The 26,880-nt window shown below is 50.5% G+C and overlaps 1 protein-coding gene and 1 long non-coding RNA gene across 4 annotated transcripts in view; one reads left to right on the top strand and one right to left on the bottom strand.

Moving 5' to 3' along the window:
- Positions 1 to 17,337, top strand: part of LOC135178628 (uncharacterized) — a 145,074-nt gene extending 127,737 nt beyond the window's left edge. Inside the window, exon 4 of the long non-coding RNA XR_010303648.1 lies at positions 16,230 to 17,337. This is a non-coding gene — a long non-coding RNA (uncharacterized LOC135178628). The remainder of the gene's footprint in view (positions 1 to 16,229) is intronic.
- ANTXR2 (ANTXR cell adhesion molecule 2) overlaps positions 7,012 to 26,880 on the bottom strand; it is an 88,732-nt gene continuing 68,863 nt past the window's right edge. For all 3 annotated transcript variants that reach the window (XM_064149648.1, XM_064149643.1, XM_064149646.1), the window contains exon 17: positions 7,012 to 8,845. In XM_064149648.1, the coding sequence (XP_064005718.1) occupies positions 8,807 to 8,845 (39 nt within the window). In that variant the 3' untranslated portion in view covers positions 7,012 to 8,806. The remainder of the gene's footprint in view (positions 8,846 to 26,880) is intronic.

The raw sequence follows: 26,880 nt of genomic DNA, 5'->3' as shown, positions 1-26,880 counted from the left end.
GGTTGCACAATCGCAGCCACCACAGCCAAGCCTCCTCTGCGTTTCTCTTCTTGGGTACTGCTTTCTCCTGCGGGTTTTGCTGTAGGACCCCAGGTTCTGTCCACGCTCGGAGTGCCAACAGGGCTGTGCCATTCCTTCCTCGCCCACTAGCTGCAGTGACTCCTCTCCTTGCAAGATCAGCCCTGTGAGTCATTTAGGGAACCCCTCACAGCCCTCGGGGTTGGACTCTTCCCGTGACACCTCATGGGCTGTGTCCCTGCAGCCCTCACAGCTGCTCCTGCAGCAAGCCCTTGGCCAGGACCTTGGAGGGAGCAGGCTCCCTGCACCACATGTGCAGTGTCCTTTCCACTGCTGAAACCTGCTGGGGCCATGGGGAGTCATTTCCCAGGGCTCTGGGCTGAGGGCAGTGCTAAAGGCCCGTTTATTTCCAAGCCAAGTGTGAAGCCTCAGTGAGAAGCTTCTGAAAGTCCTGTCTGGAGCAGTTTTTCATCAACACCCACTAACAGCTTGGGGTGGAGAAGGGAAAGAAAAGCCTCTGTGCTGTCTGACCTGTCCTTCAGCTTACTCTGGACAGGACAGGGCATGGGCTGAGGGGATTGGGCTGGTGGCAAGAGAGGAGGTGCAGCCTGGAGCTCGATCTTTAGCTTTGCTCCTGCTGCTCTTCTGGCACAGGCCCTGGGGGACTTTCAAGAGCAGTGAAGGCAGCTGCAGAGGCTTGGGGGCCAAAGAAGGTTGAAATATTGTCTTCTTGCAGCTCCTCCCAGTGCCTACAGACTGCTGTGCGTGCATAAACCTCAGGCAGTGCCATGGGACACCCTGGCATAGGGAAAAATCTAACAGCTTTTCCCTTAGATGCAGGGAGAGGGGGAGGATGTTCATCCTGAAATCAACTCAGAAATCCTCTTTTGTTCTCTGTGTTGGGTTGGGACCATCCCCTGTGCAATATGTTTAACACAGGACATTTTCTCCCTTCCTTTGGGAACCCACGTGGAATAGGAGGGTAAAGTAGGGAGCCAGCATGTCCCTTGTGTGCTGAGCAAGTGCTGTACCTTGCGGAGTGTGGTTGTGCAGCACGGTATTGTGGCACCCTGCGTGCAGAGAATGAGCCACTTGTGGTGGCTTCACGACCTTGTTGGTCTGCTGGGCCCAGGCTTATCACAGGGAGGGGGGAAGTGGCAGTTTCAGGAGAGTGTGGGAGCTTGTGGGTAGCTCTGGCCTTAAAGATGCTTATTTATAGGTGTCATTGCATGAAGAAAAAATCTCCCTATTGTCAGCCTGGCATGTCCCAGCCTGTGCCTGTTGCCCTTGATGTTCTGCTTTTATCTCACAACTTGGTGACTCAAAGCCTGCATTGGTGGCTGTGCATATGCCAAGTGTGCTGCTGCAGGACCCACACGCTGGATCTGTGGAAGCTGAAGGAGTTAAATGGCTTTCAATTGGCCTCCTCCTGCTAATAAAGTACCTTGGAGCTGGTCCAGCAGTCAGACACCTGGCTATCATTCCAGCATCTGACACCCCTAGAGAGCCAGAGCCGTGATGAGCTTTATACACTCACGGAAATCTTGGAAAAGAAAGGAGGCTTTCCATAGGGAATGGATTTTCAGGGCCAGCTGAAGGACATGACGTTCAAGATCATTGCTTTAAAATAATTTCAGCTGCAGTTAATGTGAAGTAAAGAAGAAAAGAAAACCCAAGACAGTGAAAGGATAATTAATTCCGAGTTTGAACTGCAATTTGGAAGGGCTGTATTGTGAAGTGACCCTTTACCAACTTCTATCTGAACTGGCTCTTCCCAGGAACCCCTTTCAGAGATGAGATGTGCTGTTGTTTTACTTTTATACCATATGTTTGTGCTCCCCTGGTGTTATGGAATGACCTTGAAGTCAACCCCTTCTTAGAAGAGTCCTGTGTCACCTCGGGGTCCTGCAGGAAACCCTGAGAGCACTGGCACAGGCTTTGCTGCAGCAGAGCTCTCTCAGGGCCGGCTCAAGTTCTGCTGTAGACCCATCAGGCTGTTTCTGTGCAAGTGGGAGTTTAGCCTCAGGAAGGTGCATTTGTTCCCAGTCACACCAGTGAGTTGCTTTTAATGGGCTCTGGCAGCAGTGCCAGGGGCAGCACATGGTGGGGCTGCTCCAGCTTGTGCAGTTCTGGCACAGAGAACTTCTCTGAACTGGTCCATAGCCACCCTTGGTGTTGTCTTGGCAGACTTCAGTGTGCCTGTGCTTGGTTTGATGTCCTTCTGGGACCAAGGTCTTCAAAGCCTGACCCTGGCTCTGGCTGCTTTTGCTGTTTCTGCTTGGGGCTGCCACACTGGCTTCAAAAGCCAGGTCAGTGACTTGCTGGCAGATCCAACAGTGGGGAAGGGTCCTTTTTTATTCCATAACTTAGCTCAGCAGGCAGCACCTGTTTGTCCATGTGGGAAGTGTCCTGTGGGGTCCTTGTCCCCACAGCAGCACCCAACAGGTCAATTCCTGCAGAAGTACTGGGGAGTACTGCCCAGTGACAGGACAAGAGGCAATGGTGGAAGTTGAGGTGTAGGAAGTTCCATGGGTACATGAGGAGGATATTTTTCCCTGGGATGAAGATGGAACATTGGCACAGGCTGCCCAGGGAGGTTGTGGAGTCTCCCTCTCTGGAGATATTCAAGACCTGCCTGGATGTGTCCCTGTGTGATCTGGTATAGGGGGGTTGGACTGGGTGAGCTTTGGAGGTCTCTTGCAGCGTTCTGTGACGCTGTGAGGTGAGGAGCTGCTGGGTGTGGAGCTGCCTGTGTGGCTCTTTGTTGTCAGATGCATTTTCTTTGTCCGTTACACAGGACGAAATAGTGCTGAAGCAGGCAGTGGGGACTGGTCTGTAGGGCAGACAGATCTGCTCCACTCTACAAACATTTCACTGTTCCTTGGGTAGAGGCTTGGCTTCAGCACGTGGCCCAAGCAGCTGCAGCCATGGGGAGCCAGGCGAGAGTCCTGCCGACTCCAGCTTGGGAAAAGAAGCTCATTTACAAAATAAGGCAGAAGAAGCAAATGAAAAGAGTTAAGTGTGAGTTAAATGATGTGGCTTTGGTGCAAAGATGCAGATGAGCTGCTTGCTTTTCCATAGGCTGCAGAGCCATCCTGGTAGCACAAGAAGAGTCATCGTAGGTTTGCTGCCAAACCAGAAAAATCATCGAGTAGAGGCAGCTCCTCATCTCCAAAGTCCCTCATTATATCAAAAAAACCTGATTGCAGCAGGAAACTTACAAGTGCATCACAGGACCCAGTTGCACTGTTAAACAGATGGCACCTACACGAGACCCAGAAATACATAACCATTTTAATTGAGCCAATGCAACCAGATCTGTAAAGCAGAATAGTGCATGCCAGGGCTGCTAAGGCCCTTGCTGGGGATTTTGACATTCAGGAGTTCTGCAACAGCACAAGAGCTGTTTGGAAGATGCTCATTAGCACATGGAGCAGCGCTTTCACTTGCCTACTGTCACGTCTGAAGTTCTGTCAGTATGTTTCTACCTGCTTTCCATTCTCCTCAGTGCAGTTTGTCTGCCTCCTCTGACACCTGGGCTGGGCCAGCCGCTGGTGTCCTTTGCAGTTCGGCTCCCTGGGCTGGGTCCTGTCCTCTTTGCTGAGGACAGGCTGCATCTGGGTAGGTTTAGACTGGACATTAGGAAAATGTTTTTCATGGAAAGAGTGGTCAGGCATTGGAATGGGCTGCCCAGGGAGGTGGTGGAGTCACCAACCCCAGATGTGCTTAAAAGTCCTTTGGATGTGATGCTTGGGAGTATAGTTTAGGGTGAACCTTGCAGAGTGGGCATAGTGGTTGGACTTGGTGATCCTGAGGGACTTTTCCAACTTGGATGTTACTCTGTGTGATTCTGTGTGACAATGGGAAGCCTTCCTGCCCCCAGGAGCAGGGAGTGTTTCTGTCTTGGCTTGGGTTGCAGGGCACCTCCTTATTTATCTGCTAGTAGTGTCAGGCTGACACTTGGAAGGATCCCTTAACCTTTGTGTCTCCCACTGCTGAGCAGTCCTGTGTTTGAGCAAGGAGACCTCAGTTCTGTGCTGGCTGTGGGCTGCTCTGCAGGACAAGGGCTGTGGAGCCTGTTGCTGTTCCATCTCAGCCTGGGTGACCAGAGCTCTGGGCATGGGGAGGCACAAAGCTGAGCTCCTGGAAGCTCTGTAGGGGGTTCTGCATGTGCACAGAGAAGGGAGCTGTAGCGAGAGGCACCCTAATATGTGCTTACACCAGGAGACAGCTGCACTACAGCTAGGTCAAGTCACTGTTGTGTCACCTGCCTTCTCCCAACTTCTGTGTCATCCCTTGGGAGATGCCATGGGGTGCAGGTGGGCATTGCTTTTGCAGGGTTAGTGGGTCTGGATTAGCCATGGAAAGGGAGGCACTCGCCTTGTGGCTCCAGCAGCACGGGAGGGGCAGCAGCAGGAGTGCTTCCAGTCGGACCCTGCCTCTCAGCACAGCTGATTGTAATTCCCCAAATCCTCCTGGGAGGCTCTGCTGCGAGGGATAAGTTCTAGTGAGCTAAAGGCTATGGACAGATGGTGACAGCACCTTCACTCCTTCCCAGCAAGCTAGGAACAGCAAAGTGCTCAGCAGCAGAGTAGTCTGAGTCAAGAGGCACAAAGTGTGGATTTATCCCCCCTAGAAACACCCCCTAGATGCCTCTCGTTCTCTTCACTCCTCAGCCCAGTGGTGAGAAGGAAGAGACAGTTCTGCCAGAGCAGGAATGGGGCATTTTGGCTAAAAGAGCAGAAGACAGAATTCCCCAGCTCCTTTCCAAGTGCAGGGTGGAAGAGCAGAAGGTAAAACCTCTCCTGCTTGTGGCTGTCACTTTTTTTTTTCCATTGAGGACACCAAACTGATTTGAATTGCAAAGACATGGCAAAAGCGGAACCAATGGGCAGGGCAAGCTGGTGTCAGCAAGCATCTCCAGGAGGCTGGGCAACTGTGCTCAGAGTCCATCAGGCCACGGGGAGGGGCTCTGAACATGACTTGCAGAAGGCAGCATTACTGGTGGTGTCTTCTGCTCCCAAAGCCAAGCCCAGCACACTCAAGGGTTGAGTGCAGCCACGGCAGGTACGCAGCGGTGTGTGGGGTGCAGAGTTGTGGTGTCGCCTTAAGGACGATTAGAAGAGCAGAGATGTGGCACAGGGATTTCCTGCTGCAAAAATACCAGCAGGAATTGGTACCAGTCAGCTGGGCTGCCAGGCAGCACTGGCGGCTTGGGATCAACCTGCAGCGTGAATGTTCCCTCAGCTTTCACCTCGGATCAGCCTGACCTGGCCCCTGGCTTAAGCCCAACTGAATGGTTGGTGAAAGCTGCAGGTGTGGTTAGATTTAAAAGGGCACAGTGGGCACCCTTTGCAGAGCTGTGGCTCTGCTGAGAGCAGAGGAAGGCTCCATGTCTGGGCAGAACCTGGCCTTTGCAGGTAACTGAGATCTACACTCAGCAGGAATGTGGCTCTTCCTGGCACCCCTTTGCATTTGGCACGACACAGGAGCTTTTGGCTTTTACCCTTTTCTGTCTTAATCCTCATGCTTACAACACAAGAGTCCTGAGCATGCTCTTTTTCAGGTCTCTAGAGACCAAAGCTGCATTCCAGGCATTGAGGGCAGCACACAGGGGGACACTGGGTGCCTGTAGGGATGCAGGGAGTGGCCATCTCCATCTCCTCCCACCGGTGACTGCTGTGTGCCTGCCTGGGCATGGAAACCTGCCTGAGGAGACTCGTAGTCCCCTCTCTCTTTTTGAGATGAGAGGTTTCCTAAGCTAGTGTCACACGTGACGAGTCACACCATGCCATGCCTGTAGTGCTGTCATCTGTACTTAGAGGAACTTTTTGGTGTTGCACAAAGGTCTTTGTGTTAAAAAACCATTTCAGACTCTGGGGTTTGCAGACTTCTCATTAGAATGTTTTCTGGATCGCTCCCATGCTCATTTAATTTTTCAAGAGACTGTTCTTTTTCTTACCTAGGCTAGAATAGGTCCCAGCAATGTTCACAGGTCTTTTTGTAAGGAGATACCCAAGGTTTGAAACTGCAAGGGACGTACTCTGCTAGCGTGGCCAGTCACAGCTTTCTCAGGCACTGTGTGCACTTCTGTCAGGCTTTGCTTAGTGCTCTTTTGAATCAGTGGATTTTAAACTATTACCCTGTGCCTCTTAGCCCCTGGGTGGTTTGCGACAGATACTCCCCACTGTAATCATGAAACTCCTAGGGTGTTCTCTTCAGCTGAGTGGACAGCATAAAGCACTGCAGCATCGTGCCAGTGAGAAGGGACGATCAGTGCAGGCACCTGAAACATTTTCACTTGACATCAGCCACTCCAAAAGCCTGCATGTTCCCATGTTCTGTGAACATGCATAGGCAGCTAGGGAGGACAAAAGATGATCATTGGGTTGCTATTTCTGTGGCTCTATTAGTTACAAATGTTCTTTGAGAGACAGCAGATACACACGGGGAAAATTCCTCATCTGCATGTTTTCCTGTTATGCAAGATGCTGCTCCAAATGCAAGCTGCCAACTCTGACTCAAGCTCAAAAGAAGTGTTGTGTTTATATTAAAAATGGAGGAAAATAAGTAAAGGGAGCAGAGCTAATTTTAACCTGGTGTCTGATGAGATCAGTGTTGCTGCCTATGCTGCCTCTGTACCTTGGGGAGTGTACAGCACCTCACCTCTGCCCTAGCAAACCTCTACCTGGTCCTGGTTTTCTGTCTTAAGCTGGAGAGTCCACAGAGGTTTCATGGGTCTGCAGTAAGCCAAAGCCTTGCTGCTGGCTACGCTCTGGGGATGGAACCAGCCTGCTGTACACAGCTGGGCTGAAGCATCCTCACCCAGTGCCGGTGGCATTGGTGCTGCGCTGTTGCTGGGTACGAGAGCAGCTCTCTGTTGTGCTTGGGTGGCACGAGTGGCCTTTGGGAACTGGTACCCAGGGTGACTGTGTAGCTGGCACAAGTGTAAGCTGTGAAGAGGAGGGGGGAGGAGAAGGAGGAAATAATCACTGAAACTCAGATAATAATTTTATTTATAGTCTACTGTGCACACATGGCTGTGGGTGATGAGGCTACCAGTGGCATAAATAAACTCAAGCGAAAGATGTAAGCGAGTGGATATATGTAAAGGCTTCTTTGGGCAGTGCCACACGTTTGGACATCGACCAAGAGAATTATTTACGTCCCTTGCAATTTCAGTGAAGAGCACAAAGGAGATAATTAGACCAGGATGCTTCGCGTTGCTCTTTCCATCTTGCGCACATTGGTGCCCACCAAATGTGAAATGTTCGCCTTTTCCCCTCCGACGTGATGGTTGCTGAACTTATTTTTAGTGTCATTTGATAAGCCTCCCTGCTCGCAGAGAGACATCCCACTGACCCAGCCACTGGTCATTGTCTATACCGGTTCCCATCAAAGCGGGCGCGCTTTGTCAGATTTCGCCTCGAATATCCATTCTGCGCCTGAAGTACAGTATCCAAAGTGACTGGATCATTTGAGCCTTTTTCTTCAGCTGCTCCCTCCTTCCTCCCCCACAGTGTTTCCGCTCACGCTAACATAATTTGGCATCGTCGACGTGACACGACACTGGTTCTTCTAAAAAATGATAATGCAAACACCGTCGATGCTTGGCGCTGGCCGGGCTCCCGTGCGCTCAATCCCTAATTTGATGGCAGCTCTTTCTCTGCTGCTGGGTCTCGCCCGGCGCACGGTGCCCCTCGAAGCGAGCGCCGTACGTACAGTAATAGGTCATTCAATGTCAAAAGGCATAAAAAAGATGAGCAAAATCTTCACAGGCTGCTGCTTGCTGTTGCCTTTAATTATATTAATTAAACTTTGAAATTCTCATGCAAAGAGAGTTGCTGGCTTGTGACGCCGAAAGAGCCCTTGGAGATTCGGGGGGGAGAGGGGAGAAAAAAAACCAACCCTGAGATACCAGCTTAGTGGTGACTGCTTTTTTGATCTGAAAGCAAATAAAGGCACAGAGAAGTCGAGGACTGTTAGGTATGTTTATAGATGCTGATGTTTTCTGCGCTACTGAGCTCCGAATGCAGGAAAGGGGAAAAAACCACCAGCCGCAGTGTCAAGGTCTTGAAGCATCAGTCCCTCAAACTCCACTCAGGATCTCTGGTTGCAGGCTGTCTTCCCGTGCAATAACGCTCTGTTAATTCTCTTCCTGTCCCGGGTGCATAACGAAGGAAAGGTGTCTTCAGAAACTAAAGGGCAGAGCCTCGCTCCTACCAATACCTTGAGGCACCCTGTCTACATTTTATCATGCGTGTGCACTTCTCAGTGTTGGAGTGACAAGATCTCCAGTCAGAAGGTTCCCGTAAGGCACAGTGCAGGGGCTGGTGATGTGACACGGCTTTAAGGCACTGGGCTGGCACTCGTGGAGCCTGCTGGGGATTGTTCTCCATGCCTCTGGGTAAGCAGCACGTGCCCAGAAACCGCAGCCTCCGCCGGCAGCGCACTGCATCCAGAGAGTGCGGAGTCCTGAGGAAAGCATAAAGTAACCAAACCAGAAAGTGCTCAGCTGTGGTGTCTGCCCTGCCTCATGTGCTCCCCGAGAGCACCGGCTGGGTTGGTGCTTCTCTTCTTGGTACTGCTGGGATCACAGAGTATTGGTGCACTGGGTGGGACGCGGTGCCCGGTGCGGCCACACTGGCTCCTGGGAGCGGCAACGCAGAAACCTTCTGGGGTCGGGCTGGAGCATGGTCCAAGGAATGCACAGGCATGCTGGGTTGCTCTGCTCGGATGAGAAGTGGCAATGTGGCTGTCTGTCCTCCTGGGATCCTCTTCTCCTCCTCTACTGAGACGGAACTCGGGTGAAGTTGATACATCGGCCCTGAGGGAGGAAGAGAGAAGCTCTTATTGGTGGAGTCATGCATGCAGCCAGGACTGCGAGTGCCGAACATTCACGGCCAGAAGGCAGCTGTGATTTAAACTCAGAGCTTTGTGCAGACACCAGACCAGTGGAAAACCTTCTTAGCACTAATGGCAATTACCCAGAGTGAGGCACCCCACAGGCCTCACAAACTAATGGTGTCAGGAAAGCAGTGATGGTACAGAACCCTTTGGAACACTCTGGGATCTGCTCTGAGGAAAATGTACAAATTCTCAGCAGCTGCAGTGGGCAAACCCAAACCCAGCCACACGAGGTAAGAGAAGAGCAGGGTGCAGACAGACACTGGCCACAGCCCCTTCCCCGAGCCAAATCCTGGCATGCACAGCACAGATGAACGTGGCTGTGAGTTAGCTCTAGCAGAGCTCCTACTGACTTGAAGCTGTCTTTGCTAGCAGTGACTCCAGCTCTCCTCACCTGCTTCCAAATTGCTGTGTACCAAAAAGAGAAGTGGCTTCTGCTGCCATGCCCAGGTAAATGCTATTCTCCCATAACAGGGCCCAGATTAACTCTGACTTCTTTTGGTGTAGCTGTATGAACCAATACCTCCAGCAAAAGTCATGTGCCCTTTATAATTTGGGCTGGGTGCTAAAAGCAGGCAGCCACTTCTGGGAGCTGACCCAGACTGCAGGAGGACAGCCCCCTGGGCACAGCAGAGATGCCTTTCCTCCTGTGGTGGAAGAAGCATACTGAGCCTTTGTTCAGGACTTCTCCACCTGCAGAAAGGGATGCCTAAGGTCTGGAAGGGAGGTGTAGTGTGATTAGTGGCTGCCAGCATTGTGTTCTTCGGTGTGAGGCTCCTCATTCATTAAAGTCTCTCTGTGCCAGTGGGCCTCTGTCATCTGTAAGCTAACAGAGAACCAGTGAATAGGTGGTGTAGTAGCTGCTAACTTCACCTGCTGCCCTGTGTTACAGTGGCAGGAGAGATGCAGAGAGCAGGCAGGAGTGCAGAGATTCCTCCAGAGGCACAGTCTGACAGTCCTGGACATCTCTGTGCACTTCTCCGAGTGCTTAAAGAAAAGCAAAGGGAATTCTGTGGCACTGGGCCTTCTCCTAAGTACCCTGGCATCTGAGGAGGAAAGGGAACATTAATGTATTCCAAAATGAATCTGGTAATTGTGAAGCCTTAAAACAAAACACAGAGGTGATAGCCTGGGAGAACTTGGCTTTCACCAGAGTTCACCCAGTGGCATTCTTTGTTCTGTTCTAAAGACATCTTCTCTGCCAGCCTCTAGGCAGGGTTAGAAGGGTTTGGGTAGATGCTCCTGTGATTGTTTCTCCTTTATACCTGAGGAGTCACTTCCAAGCTGAATTGGCATGAAGGTAGTGAGTGTGTCTGATGTGTGCTTGGTGGATTTCTGTACCTTCTCTAATGTAAGAAAAGTGGGGAATGAGATCTTCCCAATGAAAAAAACAAAGCCTTGTTTTGTGTAGAATGTGGTGCTGGCAGGGGGACAGAGCTGGAAAATACCCTGAAAGTGCTAATTAATGAGAAGGTCAGGAGCACTGTGGTGTCATTAACACAACAGCAAATACTGCAAGCCTGCACAGCCCAGAACAACTTCTCCCTTCAGGTAATGGGATGTGACAAGGTGCTTGGTTTCACAATACCGCCACGTGAAATGCGGTAAGAAGCTTTCAAGCCAGCAATAAAGGGCTCTGAGCTCTGAGCCTAACTTGCACAATTGCCAGAGGTATCTTTTGCTTAGTTATTTCTTAGCAAAAATAGATAGAGGTCTATCAGCAGGCCTCTCTGCTTGCCACAGTTTGTTTCTTGCACGTGGGTCTTTCCGGGGAATGCTGCCTTAGAGGGTTTATCCTTCCAGAAGGATTGATTCCAGACACAGCAGAGACAGGAGAGCCTTAAGTGAGCAACTGTCATTCTGGTTCCCCACTCATCTCCATGGTCTCTGTCCCAACGTCCTTATTCAAGGACTCATGGAGGAGGGAGGAGAAAAAGGTCAGCCAGATCCCTGATCATGTCACTCATCCAGCAGAGCAAACTAAGAAATTCCAGCTAGCAAAACAGTTAGCATCAGCTAGTGACAGACAAGACAAAGGCACTGTCAGTAGCTCCAGTGAGAAGTATAAGGGCTTGCATTCTAGAGGGGCAAACTGCAGCAAGCAGAACAGAAAAAGGCTAATTTTCAGTTAGTCCAAACCAACCAGGAACTGTGGGTTTTGTCAACTAGAGGCCCAGGCTGTGTGTGTTGAAGCCAGCATCACTGTCCTTGTGTGAGCTGGGACTGAGCAGAAGATGCTTGCTCATGTGGCCTGTTCCCTGTGTGACCCTCAGGACTTCCCATGTGGTGGGATCCACTGCATCCCTACCCCTGGCTTTTACAAACAGAGGAGGAATTCTTTTTTCTGATTACTCTGAGCTTTACTGTTCACTTAAGCACTGTTCAGCAAACAGTAGACTCATCAGGCTATTTTTGGCCTTCCCCATTAAAACAAGTGTGCTTGTTCTACATCACTAATGACACCAGGGAATTGCCATCCCAGCAGTCTTGCCACGACCCCCCAGCGTGGAGGGTTAACACTGCACTCGTGGTCCTGTTCTCAATTACACAATCAATACAACCAATTTGGGATCAGATGTATCATGCCTTGTAAATCACTGCATCATAAACCCCAACAATACCAACACCCACTCAGTACAAAATTGAGCTAAATGAGTGTTTAGGACTAGAGTAATTAAAGCATGAGTTCCGCAGCCGTTCCCTGGGCTTTGCGTGGAACGTGGAGTTGTTGCTGCGCACCAGACGCAATGGGGACAAAGCCACCTTCACTCCAAGAGGCACCACAGGTACTGCAGTGGGAGACTAGGGCAGGTGTTGCACAACAAGAAGAAGCAAGAATGCTACAGCAGGAGGTTGCCTGAGATGCAGCACTTTGTATTACACGTTCCACAGCCTGCTGAAGGTAAGCTACAGCACAACCACGACGCAGTCCTTGCAGAACATAGCGTCTTAAGGGGAGCAGAGGCTCAGACTGAACTGCAGCTCAGAGCTCCAGATCTCAATGCCCAAGAGCAAAAGGCATCCCAAGGTGCCTGCAGAGGCAGCCCTGTGCCCTCCTACAAGCCCACACTGATGTGCCAGTCACAGTATTGGGTGGCATGGCACTGGGGACTGCCAGGTGGCTGGGAAGGCTTTTATTGCCCTGAGGTGTGTCAGAGTGTAAGTTTTTCTGTTGCTGAGTACCACCTGCAGTGCTCAGAGCAATTTGGGAAGCATCTTTTGTTAGTGACACACACACGAAAGAGAGACAGACACAGCTACAGCTGTGTGGGCTCTGTCCTGGACACCTCAGCATTGCTACGTCAAACCAAACCATCTGAAGCTGTCAGTTTCCTATCCTTGCCTGTGTCACCTTACTGCTTCAGTGGTGCCTGCTCACAGCTGCCACCCCAGTGCAGTGCTGTTAGCAGCCACACAGACTGTGTGTGAAGGCCCAGTTGGCATCTCTGCCCTGCACTGTGGTGGTGGTTCTTGAGCACATGGGAAAGCTGCCTTGCAGTGCTGTGCATGGCTGGAATCTGCACAAAATAAATGAGTAATGAATCAGAGAAACAATCAGCATTACTGCTCCAGAACCCATTGCTGCTGATGCAGACATCAGGATCACTCCCAGGGCTGCTTCCTCCCCAAAATTACTTAATTGATATCACTGGCAGAAATGAAGTAAACTGCAGATCCCAAGAACAGCACTGGGTGGGCTCAAAATCTTCCTAATGCAACAAGAACATGATGAAAGAAACAAGCTACAGCTGAATGGCACTACACATTTTTTAGCATGAGAAGAGGTTTTTTTTCCACTGTAGCAGTTTTTACCTTAAGGTAAGTGGAAAGACAAAGGAGCTGTTTATTGTCTCACACCTATGCACTGCAGCATGTGTGCACGAGCTCATGATTAGTCCAAGCAGTCCCTTAAGCCACCTTTCAAAAGTCACATATCCTGAATTTCAAGGCCAGTGGTATCACAATGCAAACTGGCATCCCTGCCTGAGAAGAGCCCACTTTGAGGACAGTGTGCCAGCACAAGCACAGCTACTTCAGCGGCCACCTTTCACCCTTTGGGCCTGCTTCAGTTGTAGGCAAGTAAAGGGATGATGGAGTGAAGTGCAGAAGTGATGTATTTTAGAGCATAGGCCAACAAAACAAATCTGCCAGTAATAGGTTCAAAATAGGTATTTGAAAGATGCCATCTAAAGATGTAAAGTGTGCAGTGGATGGCCAAGAGTGTTGCTGCTGTGTCAGACTGTTTGTTGCAGGAAGGCAGGCAGCTCAGATGGAGCCATGTTTACCTTACTATGAATATTAGGCAGTGAGTGCTACTTAGTGGGTATCCCAGGCTGTGCAGGTGATGTGGCTGGAGTCAGCAGCTCGCTGACAAAGCTGCCCACCTCTGGTTTGCTGGGTTTGCCCAGGTGCTGTGATTTAGGTGTGTTTTGGTACCTCTGGTTTGCTAAGTGTTGGGAGCAAGCCCCCAGTGCTGCAGAGCCAGGCTGTGTGTGCAGAACGCTGCTGTTGCCATCGGGGAGGGCTTGGTGTCTCTCAGCTGTGAGGGGCTGTGCTCAGTGTGCTGTGGTGTGGAGGCCAGGGGCATTATCTCTGCTATTTTTAGCCTGCTGGCAGCTCTGAGGAAATGCTGTTAGGAGCAGCTTTTCACCCTGCTAATAGTGCTTATTTGGAACTGGACATATGGACATTTCCACACAGTTGCTACAGCAGACAAATCTTCCATCTACATGTCTGCCAGTGGTGTAACCTTGTGAAACCCTGGACTGCAGGGGTTTTATAGCTCAGTGTGCTGCGTGGCACTGAAAGCGGTGCTGCTGACAGGGCTCGAGGTGCCTGAGAGCAAAGATTTGCAGCATGCTTTGAGAGTCCCAGCAACTCCTGGAGCATACCATGCAAACCCCATCCTCACTGCACTGCTGGTGAGCAGGTCAGACATGGACAACACCAGGGCCACTCAGGAGCAGGGCAGCCATCAGTGCCAGCAGGCACAGGAGTGCCGAGTGCTGTTGTCACCATCTGGATTCCCTCTTTGTCCAGTGCCAGTCCCTCTGACATCGTGTGCAGGGCAGCCCTTGCTCTGACTGGTGTCAGGGAAGGACAAGGCAGGCAGGGGATGGCAGAAGTGGGAAGGAGAAGGGGAAATGGAAGTAAAACAAGAGCTCACCTAGCTTGAGTGTTTGCCATCCTGTCTGGGCAGGTTCGGTAATGAGGAAGGGAGGGATTTATCTTCCTTGGCCAAGTTTTCTGTGACTGCTTTATTCAGCAGATCTCCAAATAAACTGCTGCCTTGAAAAAGAGTGGTTGTGACAAGCTGCCTCTCCTGCGAGTTGGCCTTCCAGGGCTGGGAGGAGAGAGTGCGCCGAGCTGCTGAGCCGGCTGCGTGGGCCTTGGGGGGGAATAAAACTGTGTGCATTTGTAGCATCTGCTTCAAAAGGAGGCTGTGGCAAATATTTTATTCAGCAGAGCTGGAGGTCTCCTGTCTCTAGAGGGCAGGAGTTTGTTGTTTTCCTCACAGCAGGCAAGCATTGCTTATGCAAAGGGAAAGGATGTGGAAATGGCCTGGAGAGCGCCCATGTCTCCTTAGCACGGACTCTGGAGAGCGGCCGCAGCGCTCTGCAGCTGACCCCTTGGCAGGAGCCCTCCCACTGCGGCGCTTCTGCCTCCCTGGGAACGCACCGTGACCTGGCAAGGCCTGACCCTTGCTTCCTGAAGGACGTTTTCCCATCCCGGCGCCTGCCAACGCAGGGCTCTTCGCCTTCAGCCCCAGTTCTGCCTGGGAAGGCAGCTCAGGCTGCCTCCGGCTGCCAGGGGCAAAGTGATCTCTGTGCTGGCAGCAGCCCAGCGCACACCTAGCCGCGGGTACCGGGATGCTTCTGAGGCCCCAGAGGGCTGGGGCTGCAGCACTCACTCCAGCTAGGGCTCCAAGAGCTGTCTCTAATTCCTGCAGCACCCCCATCATTGCAGTGGAGTGGGGCTACCCCAGAGAGGCTTTCTCTGAGAAGCGTCTTGGCTCTCTCAACACTTCTAGGACTTTGTAGGACAAATCCTTGTCAGGAGCAAGCCTTGCTGGGGTCCCCATCTATGTTACGGGAGCAGTCCAGCCAAACGGGCCGCTGGCCTGACCTGAAGTGCCAAAGCATCCTAAATACCCTCTCAAGTCCTCTGCAGCTTTTCTTAGGAAGAACATGCTCCTAGATGCATCACATTCCAAGCACTGTAAAATCAGAAGCAGAGTCCAATTCCAAGCCCACACATCAAAACCTGCCCCCGAGGCCTTTTTCATCTAAAAGATGACTGTCAGAAATTTACGGTTCCTAAAGATGGTGTCTCTAAAGCGAAAGCCAAACGTCTCCATTACTCTTCCTTCCTCTCCTCTCTACAGCTACCCAAAGCGAGAAGGTGACAGTTTATCTTTCTCTGAACTGAGAGGTAACAACAGATAAACCACAACTGTCAGAAGAGCCATTCTCTTCACGCTCCTTGTCTCCTCCATCATGACCTCCTAAAAACCTCCCTTTAGAAATATTCCCCAGTTGCCCTTTCCTGATTGATCTCTCTGATGCTGTTGGCTTCACATGGCCCTTGTATTGAAGGTGCTGAGGCTCTACAGCTGTAAAGTCTTGCAGGTCATCCAGGGCCTGTACTCAGCCCCTAACAGGGCATTCATAGCCCAGCCAAAATCTTAGCCTGTTTCATTTAACAGCAATCCCTGATAGCTACTCATAAAAAGAGAGCTCACCCCAATTCTGCAGCATTTAGAATGCTATGGAAATGATTTTTATGTCATTATCAAGCAATTATTCTAAGAAAAAAAATCCTCTTCATAAATTCTGTGGCTAACATCATTCTGAGGCTGCAGGTAGGGGCTTGAGTAGATTCTTTCAGCAGGATGGCAAGAGGCTGCAGCCCCACTGCGCCAGTGGCCACTTGGATTGAGGTGGCTCTGCAGAGGACAAGACAGCCCCAGCAGGAGCCTGGCTCTGCCGCTCGTGCCTGCAGTAGCAGCCCTCTAGATGCCACTGTGATCCAGCTGTCACTTCACCAGCCAAAGCCTTTACAGCAGCATCTGAGAGCTGCATGCTCGCACTGATAATGAACATAGCCTTAGTGGCACTGACCACTGACTGCAGATGCCAGGCTGTCACCCAGCCCTCAGCCTGCAGTGCCTTCCCCAGGTGCAACGGGTACATGGCAGAGTCAGCTCCTTCCTGCAGACAAAACCCCAGAGCACATCATTAGGCTTTCCTTCACAGGCATTTGGCCATCTCTCCATACACAAATCTTTTCTCTCTTCAAAGCAGCTCCAGAATCCTCTACCCTGGACCAAGGCCTGCAAGCCAAAGCCTCCTTCAACACTATAACTGAATTCACTGCAGAACATCTTCTCCTGTGGCCTGCCCTATGTTATGTGGGCTGTTTTCTGCACGTTCCCACCTCTGCCAGCCTGCCTGCTCCCAACTGCAGAGCCTCCTCTCAGCTATACTTCAGGTGATGCTCGTTCACCAGTGCCGATGCTGCCATCAGCTGCTGGAAACCCAACCACTGACCTGCGACATGCTGGACTCAGGTTGTTGTAGCTTGTCCCTTACAGGAGGTGCTGGCTTATTGTCTTCACGTGTCCTAAGGAAAACCAGGAACAGTTCCTACCACGGCAGCAGTGTAAAGCTCATGGAAATGGATCAGAAGCTGGCCTGAGATCCTGTTATGACAGTGTGGCATCTATCACAGAGTCCTTCCAGGACTGACAGGCAGCTGGCCCATCACAAGTGGTGCTGGCAGGCCCCAGGATGTGTGCAATGTGCATGTGTTGCAAAGACACTGCTGGAGGCCTGCAGCAGTTGCACCCCTTCTGTGTGGACTGGGCTATGTGGGGTGCAGCCTCTATGCTCTGAAAGGTTTTTCCTCACTGGAAATCACTTACAGATGTGCTTAGTGGAGATGCTGGTGTTCTCCAGAAGCTAAGTGTCCCATGGGGACATGGGCAGGCTGCATTTTACTCTTTTCCCTGTGCCTTTTCCCTACAGGTACATAACCAACTACTACAGGAAAAGGATTTGGCAAGGGTCTCTTTCTGCTCTGAATCCTCTGGGAGGAAGGATGGGTTGTTTATGATCTGCAGTGCCAGGATTTGCTCCTGTCACTGCCCAGACACTTAAACCACTTGAGTGTAAGCACCTCCACACTGCCCTTTGAGGAGCTCTCCTGAGAATCATGAGGAGTAGGTGTGCAGTGCTGGCTTTTGCTCTGGTTTTCAGTTTCCACCTTTCCTTTTCCTCCTTTTTTTTCACTTTGAACAGTCTGGTCTGTACAGTGAGCTTGGGTTTGGTGAGGCTTTATTACAGCCATATGCCCAGAGATGCTGCTATTAAGTGCATTTTATAAATTAATAAATAAAAATGCTCATTTGTTGTGGGATGTCTATTGTTGGTTTGGGAACAGTAAGCTCTTGCAGATCTCAGCTTTCACCTTGCCAATCACTGTATTCCTGCAAGTGCACTGCAGTTACTTGGAACCTTTTCTGGGTTGGTGTTGGCATCCTTTTGCTAGATTACATTTATGCATTAGTACCATCTGTGCCTGCTGTACCTTCTGTGAGTTAGCCCTGGCCAAATGACTGGCATTTATCTGGAAGTGCACTGAAAAAAAAAAGAAAGAGAAAGAAAAGGGGGGAAGGAGGAAGAGAGTAAGGATGGTACCTAGAGCTTTATGCTGGCTGCTGGCACTAATGAGTCTCAGGGAGGAAGAGACAGTGGTGAGCACAAACACCTGCACTGATGTCTCATTTCAACTGCTGATGAAATCTGCCGTGTCCTTTGGAGCCTTTCTCTCTAAATGGGAGCTGCTCCATCCTGCCGAGGTAATCAAATAAATCCTCCCTACCCTTCTGTTCCCCAGGAAGACAAACTGGGCAGCCTTCAGAGAAAGACCCACTGCAGCCTGAGGGATGGGCCTGGGTTGCTGCTGGTCTTTTTACCTTGGGTCTGGTTTCTGCCTGGACCCAGTGATGCCTTTAAGCTATCATTTACAGTGCTGACTGCTACAGGAGTGCAGGTGTCACCATGCTGGCTTTAACAGTTTGTTTTCTAGTGAGAGCCTTCTGCTGGTCAGGAAATCTCAGTTGTGGAATAGCTTCCTATGATTTCTTTCCTATAAATAAAGGGACTGGTAGGGGGGTGTGGGTGAGCATTTTCTTCTGGTTACTGTTTGTCACAATAAGCAAGTGCTCCCTGTTGAAAGCCAGGGACTGCTGATCAGCAGCAGTATCCTCACTTTTTTAGAGGACTCCTGAGAAACGGGAGCATTTTAGACAGGCCAGAGCTTTACTGCTACCCACCTTGCAGCAGCAGGCATTCACAGAATCACAGAACTGTTTCAGTTGGAAAAGCCCTCTAAGATCATTGATTCCAACCAACACCACACCACCACCATGGCCACTAAACCATGTCCCCAAGTGCCATGCCCATACGTTTCTTGAACACCTCTAGAGATGGTGACTCCACCACCTCCCTGGGCAGCCTGGTCCAATCCCTAACCACTCCTGCAGCAAAGAAACTTTTCCTGATCTCCAACCTAAACCTCCCCTGGCACAATTTCAGGCCATGCCTGAGGAGCCTTTCCCTGGCAGGAAAAGCTTGGGGCACACAGCCTGCAGGAGGTGTAATAGCAGCCTGCTTCTGGTCTCTGGTCAGAAGCACTAGTGCAGGAGCACTGCACCAAGCTGTTCCCCAGAATTCCCACTGGCTTCCTCCTCTGGACACTTTGTGCTGCCATGGACACCCCTCACATTTATATCAGGATAGACAAGAGCTAGAGCTAGTGCTGCAGGTATTTCTAGACAACAAATCCTGGTTTGTGTAGTTCTCAATGACCACTTTCACACTCTGCAATCTTTTCTACTAAGAATACGATATTTAGAATTCAAGATTTGCTTTTTCTTTCTTTCCATATGTTCTGTGTTAAACATATGCTACACTTTATATTTAAAAACTAGCAGCAGACTGGGGGAAAAAAAACAGCCCACACCACAAAAATATGTTTGCTTCACTCTCAAAGGCTTCTGGGGTTTGGTAATATTTTTTTTTTCTTCAATACAATGGTGGAGGAAACACCCTTGGGGACCATTTCAGCATGTGGAGCTAACCTCCAGGAGCTGTGGAGAGAGGGAACACCTAGTTCCTCATCTGCATCTTGGAGCCATACATGGCCATGTGGAGCTGGTGACCGAGTTAATGGTGATCAGCTCTATGATTAAGGGACCCCCTTCCCCTGGGGTTAGGAATTGGCCTTTGAGTACGTTGGGGAGCACATTAGTATCCCTGCTGCCCCTCAAGGAGCTCTCTGCTCTCAGCCCTCTCTTTTATCCCTGCCAACAGAACAACAAAGTGCTAAGGGTGTCAGAGGCACTACAACCACACTCAGCAGTCTAAGACTGCTGCCTCCAAGGTACTGAATGCCTTGCATTAGCAAAAAGGAAATCAGCAGTCAGAAGATCCTTGCCGAAGCACGGCTGCAGTATGTTTAAATCGTGGCAAGATTCAAAAACGCTGTGCTAAATCTAACTGGTGAATTTAGGAGAGGAAATGGGGTTTGTCATTTGTTATATAAACCCAAAGTGATGTGGCTGTTGCCATGGTGACACCTTGTTTATTGCACAGCAGAGTAAACTGTGAGCATTTGCTGCCTGAGAGCGCTTCGCAGGATGGACTTTTCCCCCCGTTGTTTGAGGTCTTTTTCAGGAATGTTTAATTTGCTCTCTGGGAGGGGAGGAGGCAATGCTCAGTCATCCTCTAGCCAGGGATGAATATTTTAAACTTTATGAAATCACTGGTAATTTAGAACTTGTCTCTGAAATTACCTGCTAAATGACCACAGCAACATTTAGAAGTAAAAAGCAATGAGGTGTGCACAATTACCTCCTAAAGCTGCAGACATGCACATACTTAAGCATGAGTTTAATTGTAACAGGGGCAGATCGGTGCCTTCTTGAAACCCTGTCACTGATGAGGGTGACAGCTATTTCTAGTTGAAACCATAATAAAGCAAAAGCCTACACTCTTAATGTAGAAACTTACCAGTTCTTGGCAAAAATACGACATAGGTGTGCTGGCCATAGTTAGCTGCAGATCTCAAATGGCATCTCCCAGCGAGTGCAGGCAGATGAGTGAAGGCAGCTTTGTGACCTATTCCTAAATGGTTGCACTTAGTAAAGGGCTGATTTAAGGGAACTGATTTTGAAATCATAGAATCGTGGAATCAGCCAGGTTGGAAGAGACCTCCAAGCTCATCCAGCCCAACCTAGCACCCAGCCCTGGCCAGTCAACCAGACCATGGCACTAAGTGCCTCCTCCAGGCTTTTCTTCAACACCTCCAGGGACAGTGACTCCACCACCTCCCTGGGCAGCCCATTTCAATGCCAATCACTCTCTCTGCCAACAACTTCCTCCTAACATCCAGCCAAGACCTCCCTTGGCACAACTTGAGACTGTGTCCCCTTGTTCTGTTGCTGCTTGCCTGGCAGCAGAGCCCAACCCCACCTGGCTACAGCCTCCCTTCAGGTAGCTGTAGACAGCAATGAGCTCTGCCCTGAGCCTCCTCTTCTGCAGGCTGCACATCCCCAGCTCCCTCAGCCTCTCCTCACAGAGCTGTGCTCCAGGCCCCTCACCAGCTTTGTTGCCCTTCTCTGGACACCTTCCAGCATCTCAACATCTCTCTTGAATTGAGGAGCCCAGAACTGAACACAGCATTCAAGGTGTGGCCTGAGCAGTGCTGGTAAGGGGTCTTGTACCAGTTGTAGTGGAATTTCATCAAGGCCTTACTGCTGCAAACAGCTCTATTAAGCCCCACTCTGCTTGCCTAAACCCCATTCCTTCCAACAACTCCTTTGCAGCAAGCAAGCATAGCCCTGCTGGTGTCACCTAAGGGCAGGGTAAGAAGACATTGCCACAGCTGCTCCTCACAGCATGAGGGCTCTGCAACTTCACCTACAGCTCATGCCAGGGTGAAACCTGGCTGTGAGGGACAAATTTACAGCCATGGGGTTTTTTTTGCTCCCATTATCTTTAAGGTGTAAACTCCGATGCACAAAATCCTTCAGCTAAACAGAACAGGAGCTGCCAGCAGGGACTGGGCTTTTTTTTTTTGACTGAGACAAATAAACTCAAGGGGGCACAGCTGACACAGGAAGATACACAAAAATACTGTCAGTGTTATCTAGTGAAAGGCAAAGACACACAGAAATTCTGTTGGGAAATACGTCTGTAAAGTCCATTCAAACCATAGAGAACCAACAACAACCAAAACAACCAACAAATCAAACAACCCAAAAGCTGCCATGAGAAGCTGGAATGTGGTCAGTCTCTGTATCAAATCAAGTCTGATTGCAATGTGGTCTCTAAAAGAAGCAGTCCTCCTGCAGTGCTTGCAACCCAACTATCACAGCATTATAAATTAATGCAAAAGATGCCAAAAGGCCCCTTAAGTAGAAAATGTCAACATGAAACGTTAAGGAAGAGATTTAGAGAAGAACCTGAAGTCTCCAAGTCCCACTGAAAGGCTTCAGAGCCTGTAAAGCCCTTTGAAAGTCTCAGTCCCATGGCGCTGGAGTGGTCAGATCTGGTATGGGAACAGCCTCCCTCCAGCCTGAGCTTCTCCATGGGTGCCTGTGGGGCAGAGCTTGTCTGCAGAGCTCAGTGCACAGGACCTGACACATAACGGAGCTGGACCAGAAGCACTCCCAGCCCTCTCACCTCCCTTCCATGTGCAGGTGCAGCAGAGGCCTGGGCTCAGCACGTGATGTATGTGCCATATGTGCTGCAGGACCTGTGCACAAGAGGATGAGTTTAGGACAGTGTCAGCCTTAATTGGAGCAAGCTGTCAGAGCAGGGATGGGCTGGCATGTAGAGAGTGCCGCTTGGACATTGAAGAGCTCCTTCTCTCCCAAAGGACAGCACAGACTCAGCTCAAACCAGGAGCTTAATGTTGAAAGAAGTGGGCTTGGCTATGACTACCTCTTTAAAACCCTTCTCAGTAAAGAGCTGATTCAAGCCAAAGCAGTGTCTCCTGTTTCCATAGGGCAAGGCATGATGTATGCACTTAGGAGGTCTGAGAGTTTCTTCCTAAGACTTACTAATAAATGCTTAATTAACAATGTGTTTTATAAACAGTAAGCTGCAGGAGCTGGCTTTTGTAACAAATAGCAACTATGAAGTTTCATTACAGAGAAAACACTGGAATTTTAACTTGGATTCAAACCCTGCCCCCATGCAACACAGCCAGCTGAAAAGCTTTGGCTGAGTCTAGACCTTCGAAGGCTGACAGCTGGGACAGCTTCCAGCCTGCAGAGCAGCACAGGAGCTCAGCCGCAGCCTCCCTGCTCGCACTCTGTGCACCAAGCAGCAGCCTTGCTGGGCCTGGCTGAGGTAGAGGTCAAACAACTCACCTTCAAAGCAGACCAAACACAAAGCCCTTCCCTGCTAACATGAGGCATTTGCATGGAGGTCAGCATTTGGTAGTGTAGGACAGCCTGGGACACGTTTCACTTTGCCTAGTGAAAGCCCTGCCACCAGCTGCACCTTTGCTGTGGGTAAAGCCAGAGCAGGAAGCAGAAGTGACACATGGGGAGGGGCAGCTGAACTCAGCCTTGCCCGAGTCTGCTAAAGATCGTTGCTGATCTCAAAGCCAGAACAGGCATCTGTAGTGTACCACTGGGCAAACCCACTGCTAATCCTCCATTTCACTGGGATTCACTGGGCTTGGTGGAAGCAGTGTTTGTTACAGGCAGCAAAGGCTCGCTGCTGCACTGTGGCATCTCCTGATGCCTTACTAAACAAAACCTGTAGAAGCCAGATGTGAAATTAACATCAGGAAACACTCAAGAAAAAGCTTTCTGTGAATTACTGAGGTTTCCTGTAGAACTGCAATCTCTTCAATATGTTTTCTTTACCTTTGGTGAGAGCCTTCAAATGTGGCTGTTGGCTTTGTGATTGGTTGCTGAGCCCCTTGCCCAGGTACCACACTGCAGCGGTATCAGAACAGCCAGAGATGTCATTCCCCTGGCATGGCACAGCCACTGCCTGCCTGTGTGGCATTTCTCATCCACACTGACAGTGTATGGAACAGCCTTTGCCCTGATGCTGCTGCCCAGATGTGTTCCCTGCCTGGGGAGGAGCCAAGGGATGCAACTGCATTAGCAGGCATCAAGCTTTTGGGAGGAATACATTCTTGATGTTAATAAAAAAAACCCTCTGCTACCTCTTTGAGAGGACATCTCAGTAAAGCTTCACTACTGCAAGTACAGATGAGAAAAAAAAAGAAAAGTTGCTGCTTTTATGGACAAGTGATTTGGCTACACCTAGTTAAAAAGAAGAAAAGTCATCTAAGCTTAAGATTTTAATTCACCTATGGAAAGAAATCATTGCAGACTTGACAGGGACAATAAGAAAACAAGGTACCTGTTCTTCCTGAGACAGCAGGTAACAGCTGATGAGGAATCCAGCAGAGGAGACAAGGGTGCAAGAGCTTCTGCCCCACTTTGAGCCCCCTTGGTGGGATGCTACCACCTCTGGGAACTGCATTTGCAGGTGGGGTCCTGTGGCCCCTCTTTGGGCACACAAAGTGGGATCTGCAGAAGACTGCTCTGCCTTCCTCATGCACTCCTGCCTCTGGCATCTATCCACCTGAGCACAGACAAAGGCCCCTCACAGGCACCCCTCTCCCTCAACACTGGGTCCCTGGTCAGTGGCAGGATCACAGTGTTTTGGGGCAGGCCTGTACCCAGTGCAGAGCTGGGAAGGCAAGCAGGTTGGTAGCAGTTCTCAGGGCTGCTGACAGACACAGTGTCTTGGCACAGCGCTGCTGCAGTTTGCTTTCAGTGGGCCGTTAAGCTCTTAGACACATTAAGTATCCACTGCTGCTGGCAACGTCTTCCCTTTGCCTGTGCTGCTTGAGCATGCCCTGCTGCTGGCCAGGCTCTGCCCTCCGAGCATGCCATGGGGGTGTGTGCACACAGGTGTGGATGGAAAGTCAGACTTAAAAGTACCCAGCCTGTTCCTTCCTGACCGGTCAGGTCACTGGCAGAGCGACACCACTGCAGTTCTGCTCATCTTCTTGTCCTTTACCAGGCAAAATTCACTGCTGCTGCCTCTCTGGGGCTTTCTGCATTGCTGGCTCAAGCGTGGGGCTAAAGCCCCTGCTTGGCCATGCCCATCTCTGTGCTCGGCAAGCTGCTGTGCTCAGAACCATGCCTTGGTTGCCCCCATCCCAGAGGCTGAAGGGGCTTTCACCATTCCACAGGCACCCCTGCAGAGCCTGGCACTGATCTGCCACTGCGCTCATGAGGGGCTTCTGTGGGGCTATCACGTTTCTATTAGGCCGTAAAGAGGGCAAGAATACAGCAGATGGGTGAACAGGCCCATGGCAAATGCACTTCCATGTTGATGATCTGAGAAGCGGGCATCTCACACTCTGTTACCCTTGGCTCAGGTTTCTACATCCAGGTTGAAAACTTTTAGCAGAAGCAGAGAGAAGAGAAGCCAGAAGCCACACTGCTTTCACATAGTGTCAGTGGCAAAGGCCAGAGCTGCTCCTCCTCACTTTCCACCTCTCCTCCCAGTTCACACCCTGGTATTGTGGAAACCCCAGCTCCCACATGTGAGCCGTGCAGCTAGGCCCTGAGTGCACAGTGACAGCACTCTCTGATGGGACATTTCCCTGCAGAAATGCTGTCCCTGGATGGTGACAGTGTCATCTGGAACGGTGTTTTTCCCTTGGAATGCACCTGGCTGCAGCCCCAGGCACACACTGTCTGCCAGCTGCATCACAGACTGCAGTTGGTTGGGCTTCTCCCTCCTTGCCTTGTTGTAAGAAGGCAAAGGAAGCTGCAGCAGAAAACAAAAAAGTAGCTAAAGAAAAGCCAAGGCTGGCTCGATGCCAGAGATGCTGGGCACTACCAGTTACTCCTCTCTTGCCATACCCTCTGATGACTCCACATTCATCCCTCAAAACCAAGCATATCTCCACACAAAACCAGCTGGGCACAGCCTGATTCCATACGGAATGATGATCCCTTGGGAGCACAGCAGCAGCATGGCTGCTGAGTGCGTCCATGGGGAGCTTGTCCTGCCCAGCAGACACTCTGATGTCATCCTGCTCTGCCTGGTCACCTCTTGCAGGACAGTCACAGGCACCATGAGGTCAGTGGAGCCTCTGCCACACTGTGACAGGTGCCAGGCTCAGCCATGCAGCCAGGACACAGCATGGCTGTGCTGGGCCAGCAGCTGGGGACAGCACAGATGGGCAGGGCAGCGAGCTCGGCTGCTGAGACACCTCCACATCCCTTGGTGGGGACGTCTTCCACAGGTGGCAGCCCAGAGCCTGGCTGAAGGCCGGGGCAGGAGCAGCAGAGGGCTGCAGAGGCAGCGTGGCCATTCCAGCTAAGTGTGCAATTGCATTTTCAACGCAATTAGCTGCCTAATTGCGCGCCTAGGCCGGGCTGATGTATTTGCACGTGCACCTAATGATGATTTATCTGAAAGCTCTCTGGCCAGAACGCCTCATTCTGCCATCTAGCAGAGGCATTCCTCAAAGGCAGAGCTGGGTCCGAGTGGTCACTTCCCCCATGCCTTCATTTCAAACTGAGCTCCTTTTATCTTGGGTTTGTCAAACAATTCAAGGTGGCTGAGCAACAGGAGACCCCCAGACAGCAGTGTTACTGGGCAACAGGCACAGTGCAGCACAGAGCAGTCGAGAAAAATGAAAAATTCCAGGGGAAAGGCTAGGGTGAGGTTGCCAAAGGGAATTTCCATACAAGGCTTCCAAACAATGCTGGTGTTGGAATCTCCAGTGGCATGGATGTCACGCAGTAAGAGCTTGTACCAAGGGCAAAAGAGATCTTCTTTCACCAAACATTAGAAGAGACGCAAGGACAGCAGCTTGCAGGGAATGCCACAAGTGCAGTAGGCAGGAGCATCACAGCAGCACACTTTGTGTGACCTACTGGAGCAGTGCCACACTGCAGCTTCCCTGGTGTCCTCTGACAGCAGGTGTGGAAGGGGTTTGTTCACTGGCTGAAGCCTCACTGACAAAGGCGGAACAGAAAGGCCACAGATGTTCCCCTTAAACTACATTTCCTTTTTCTTAGGTAAAGGCCCAGCATCCCCTCTTAGGATTACTCAGCTGCTTTTTAACACACACCTGGCTTAACTCAACCCCTGTAAATGCTCAGGGCCAGCCAGGCCATGCAGCAGCCGAGCTGCACTGCAAACGGCACTGTGGCAGTGCCTGTTACCTTCCCGCAGTGAAACCCTCCTGAACCTGCAGCATCCAAGCACTCGTTCTGGTGCACGGTGTCAGAAACACTTACTGCACAAGCAGAGATCTGTGTTTCTTTTGCCACAGACAATAAATCTTTAGTGTCTTCTCTTGATACGCATCACTCCACTTGCTCTCAGGAGGCATTCTACGTCTCTCTTTCCCTCTGCCTCTTCTAACAAGGTCACTTTCCAGCAGTGAAACAACTTTTCCAGAAGGTATAGTGTTCAATAATTAATACCTACTGATAACAGCTTCCCAAAGCAGTGCTTTAAAACACTAATGCAGGCTCCTCACAAACTTGCAGCACAAAGAAACCTTAAAATAGACTCAAATACCATGTCTGAAAGTATCAGTTCAAAACCAAAATGCCAGTGACTGAAGTTAGCTCTGATCCAAACAGATCTGTATCCACTCCTGCCACCGAGCATCAGCATAGCACTGCCAGTCACAGAGCAAAGTCAGCAGCAGGTGCAAGCTAGAAAGTTGAGTTTTAACATGGAACTGCCTTATAAATCAGGTATAATAAACAATTACTTAAGCTGAAGCTCAGTTAATAAACTGATCTGCTCCTCAGACAAGTTCTTGGAGGACATTTTGCACCATTAAATGTCTGGTTTAGAGATCTGCAGGGGCACATAAGTG

The sequence above is a fragment of the Pogoniulus pusillus genome, chromosome 10, assembly GCF_015220805.1.
Source record: "Pogoniulus pusillus isolate bPogPus1 chromosome 10, bPogPus1.pri, whole genome shotgun sequence".
NCBI lineage: Eukaryota > Metazoa > Chordata > Aves > Piciformes > Lybiidae > Pogoniulus > Pogoniulus pusillus.
This window is presented reverse-complemented; position numbering and strand designations above follow the sequence as displayed.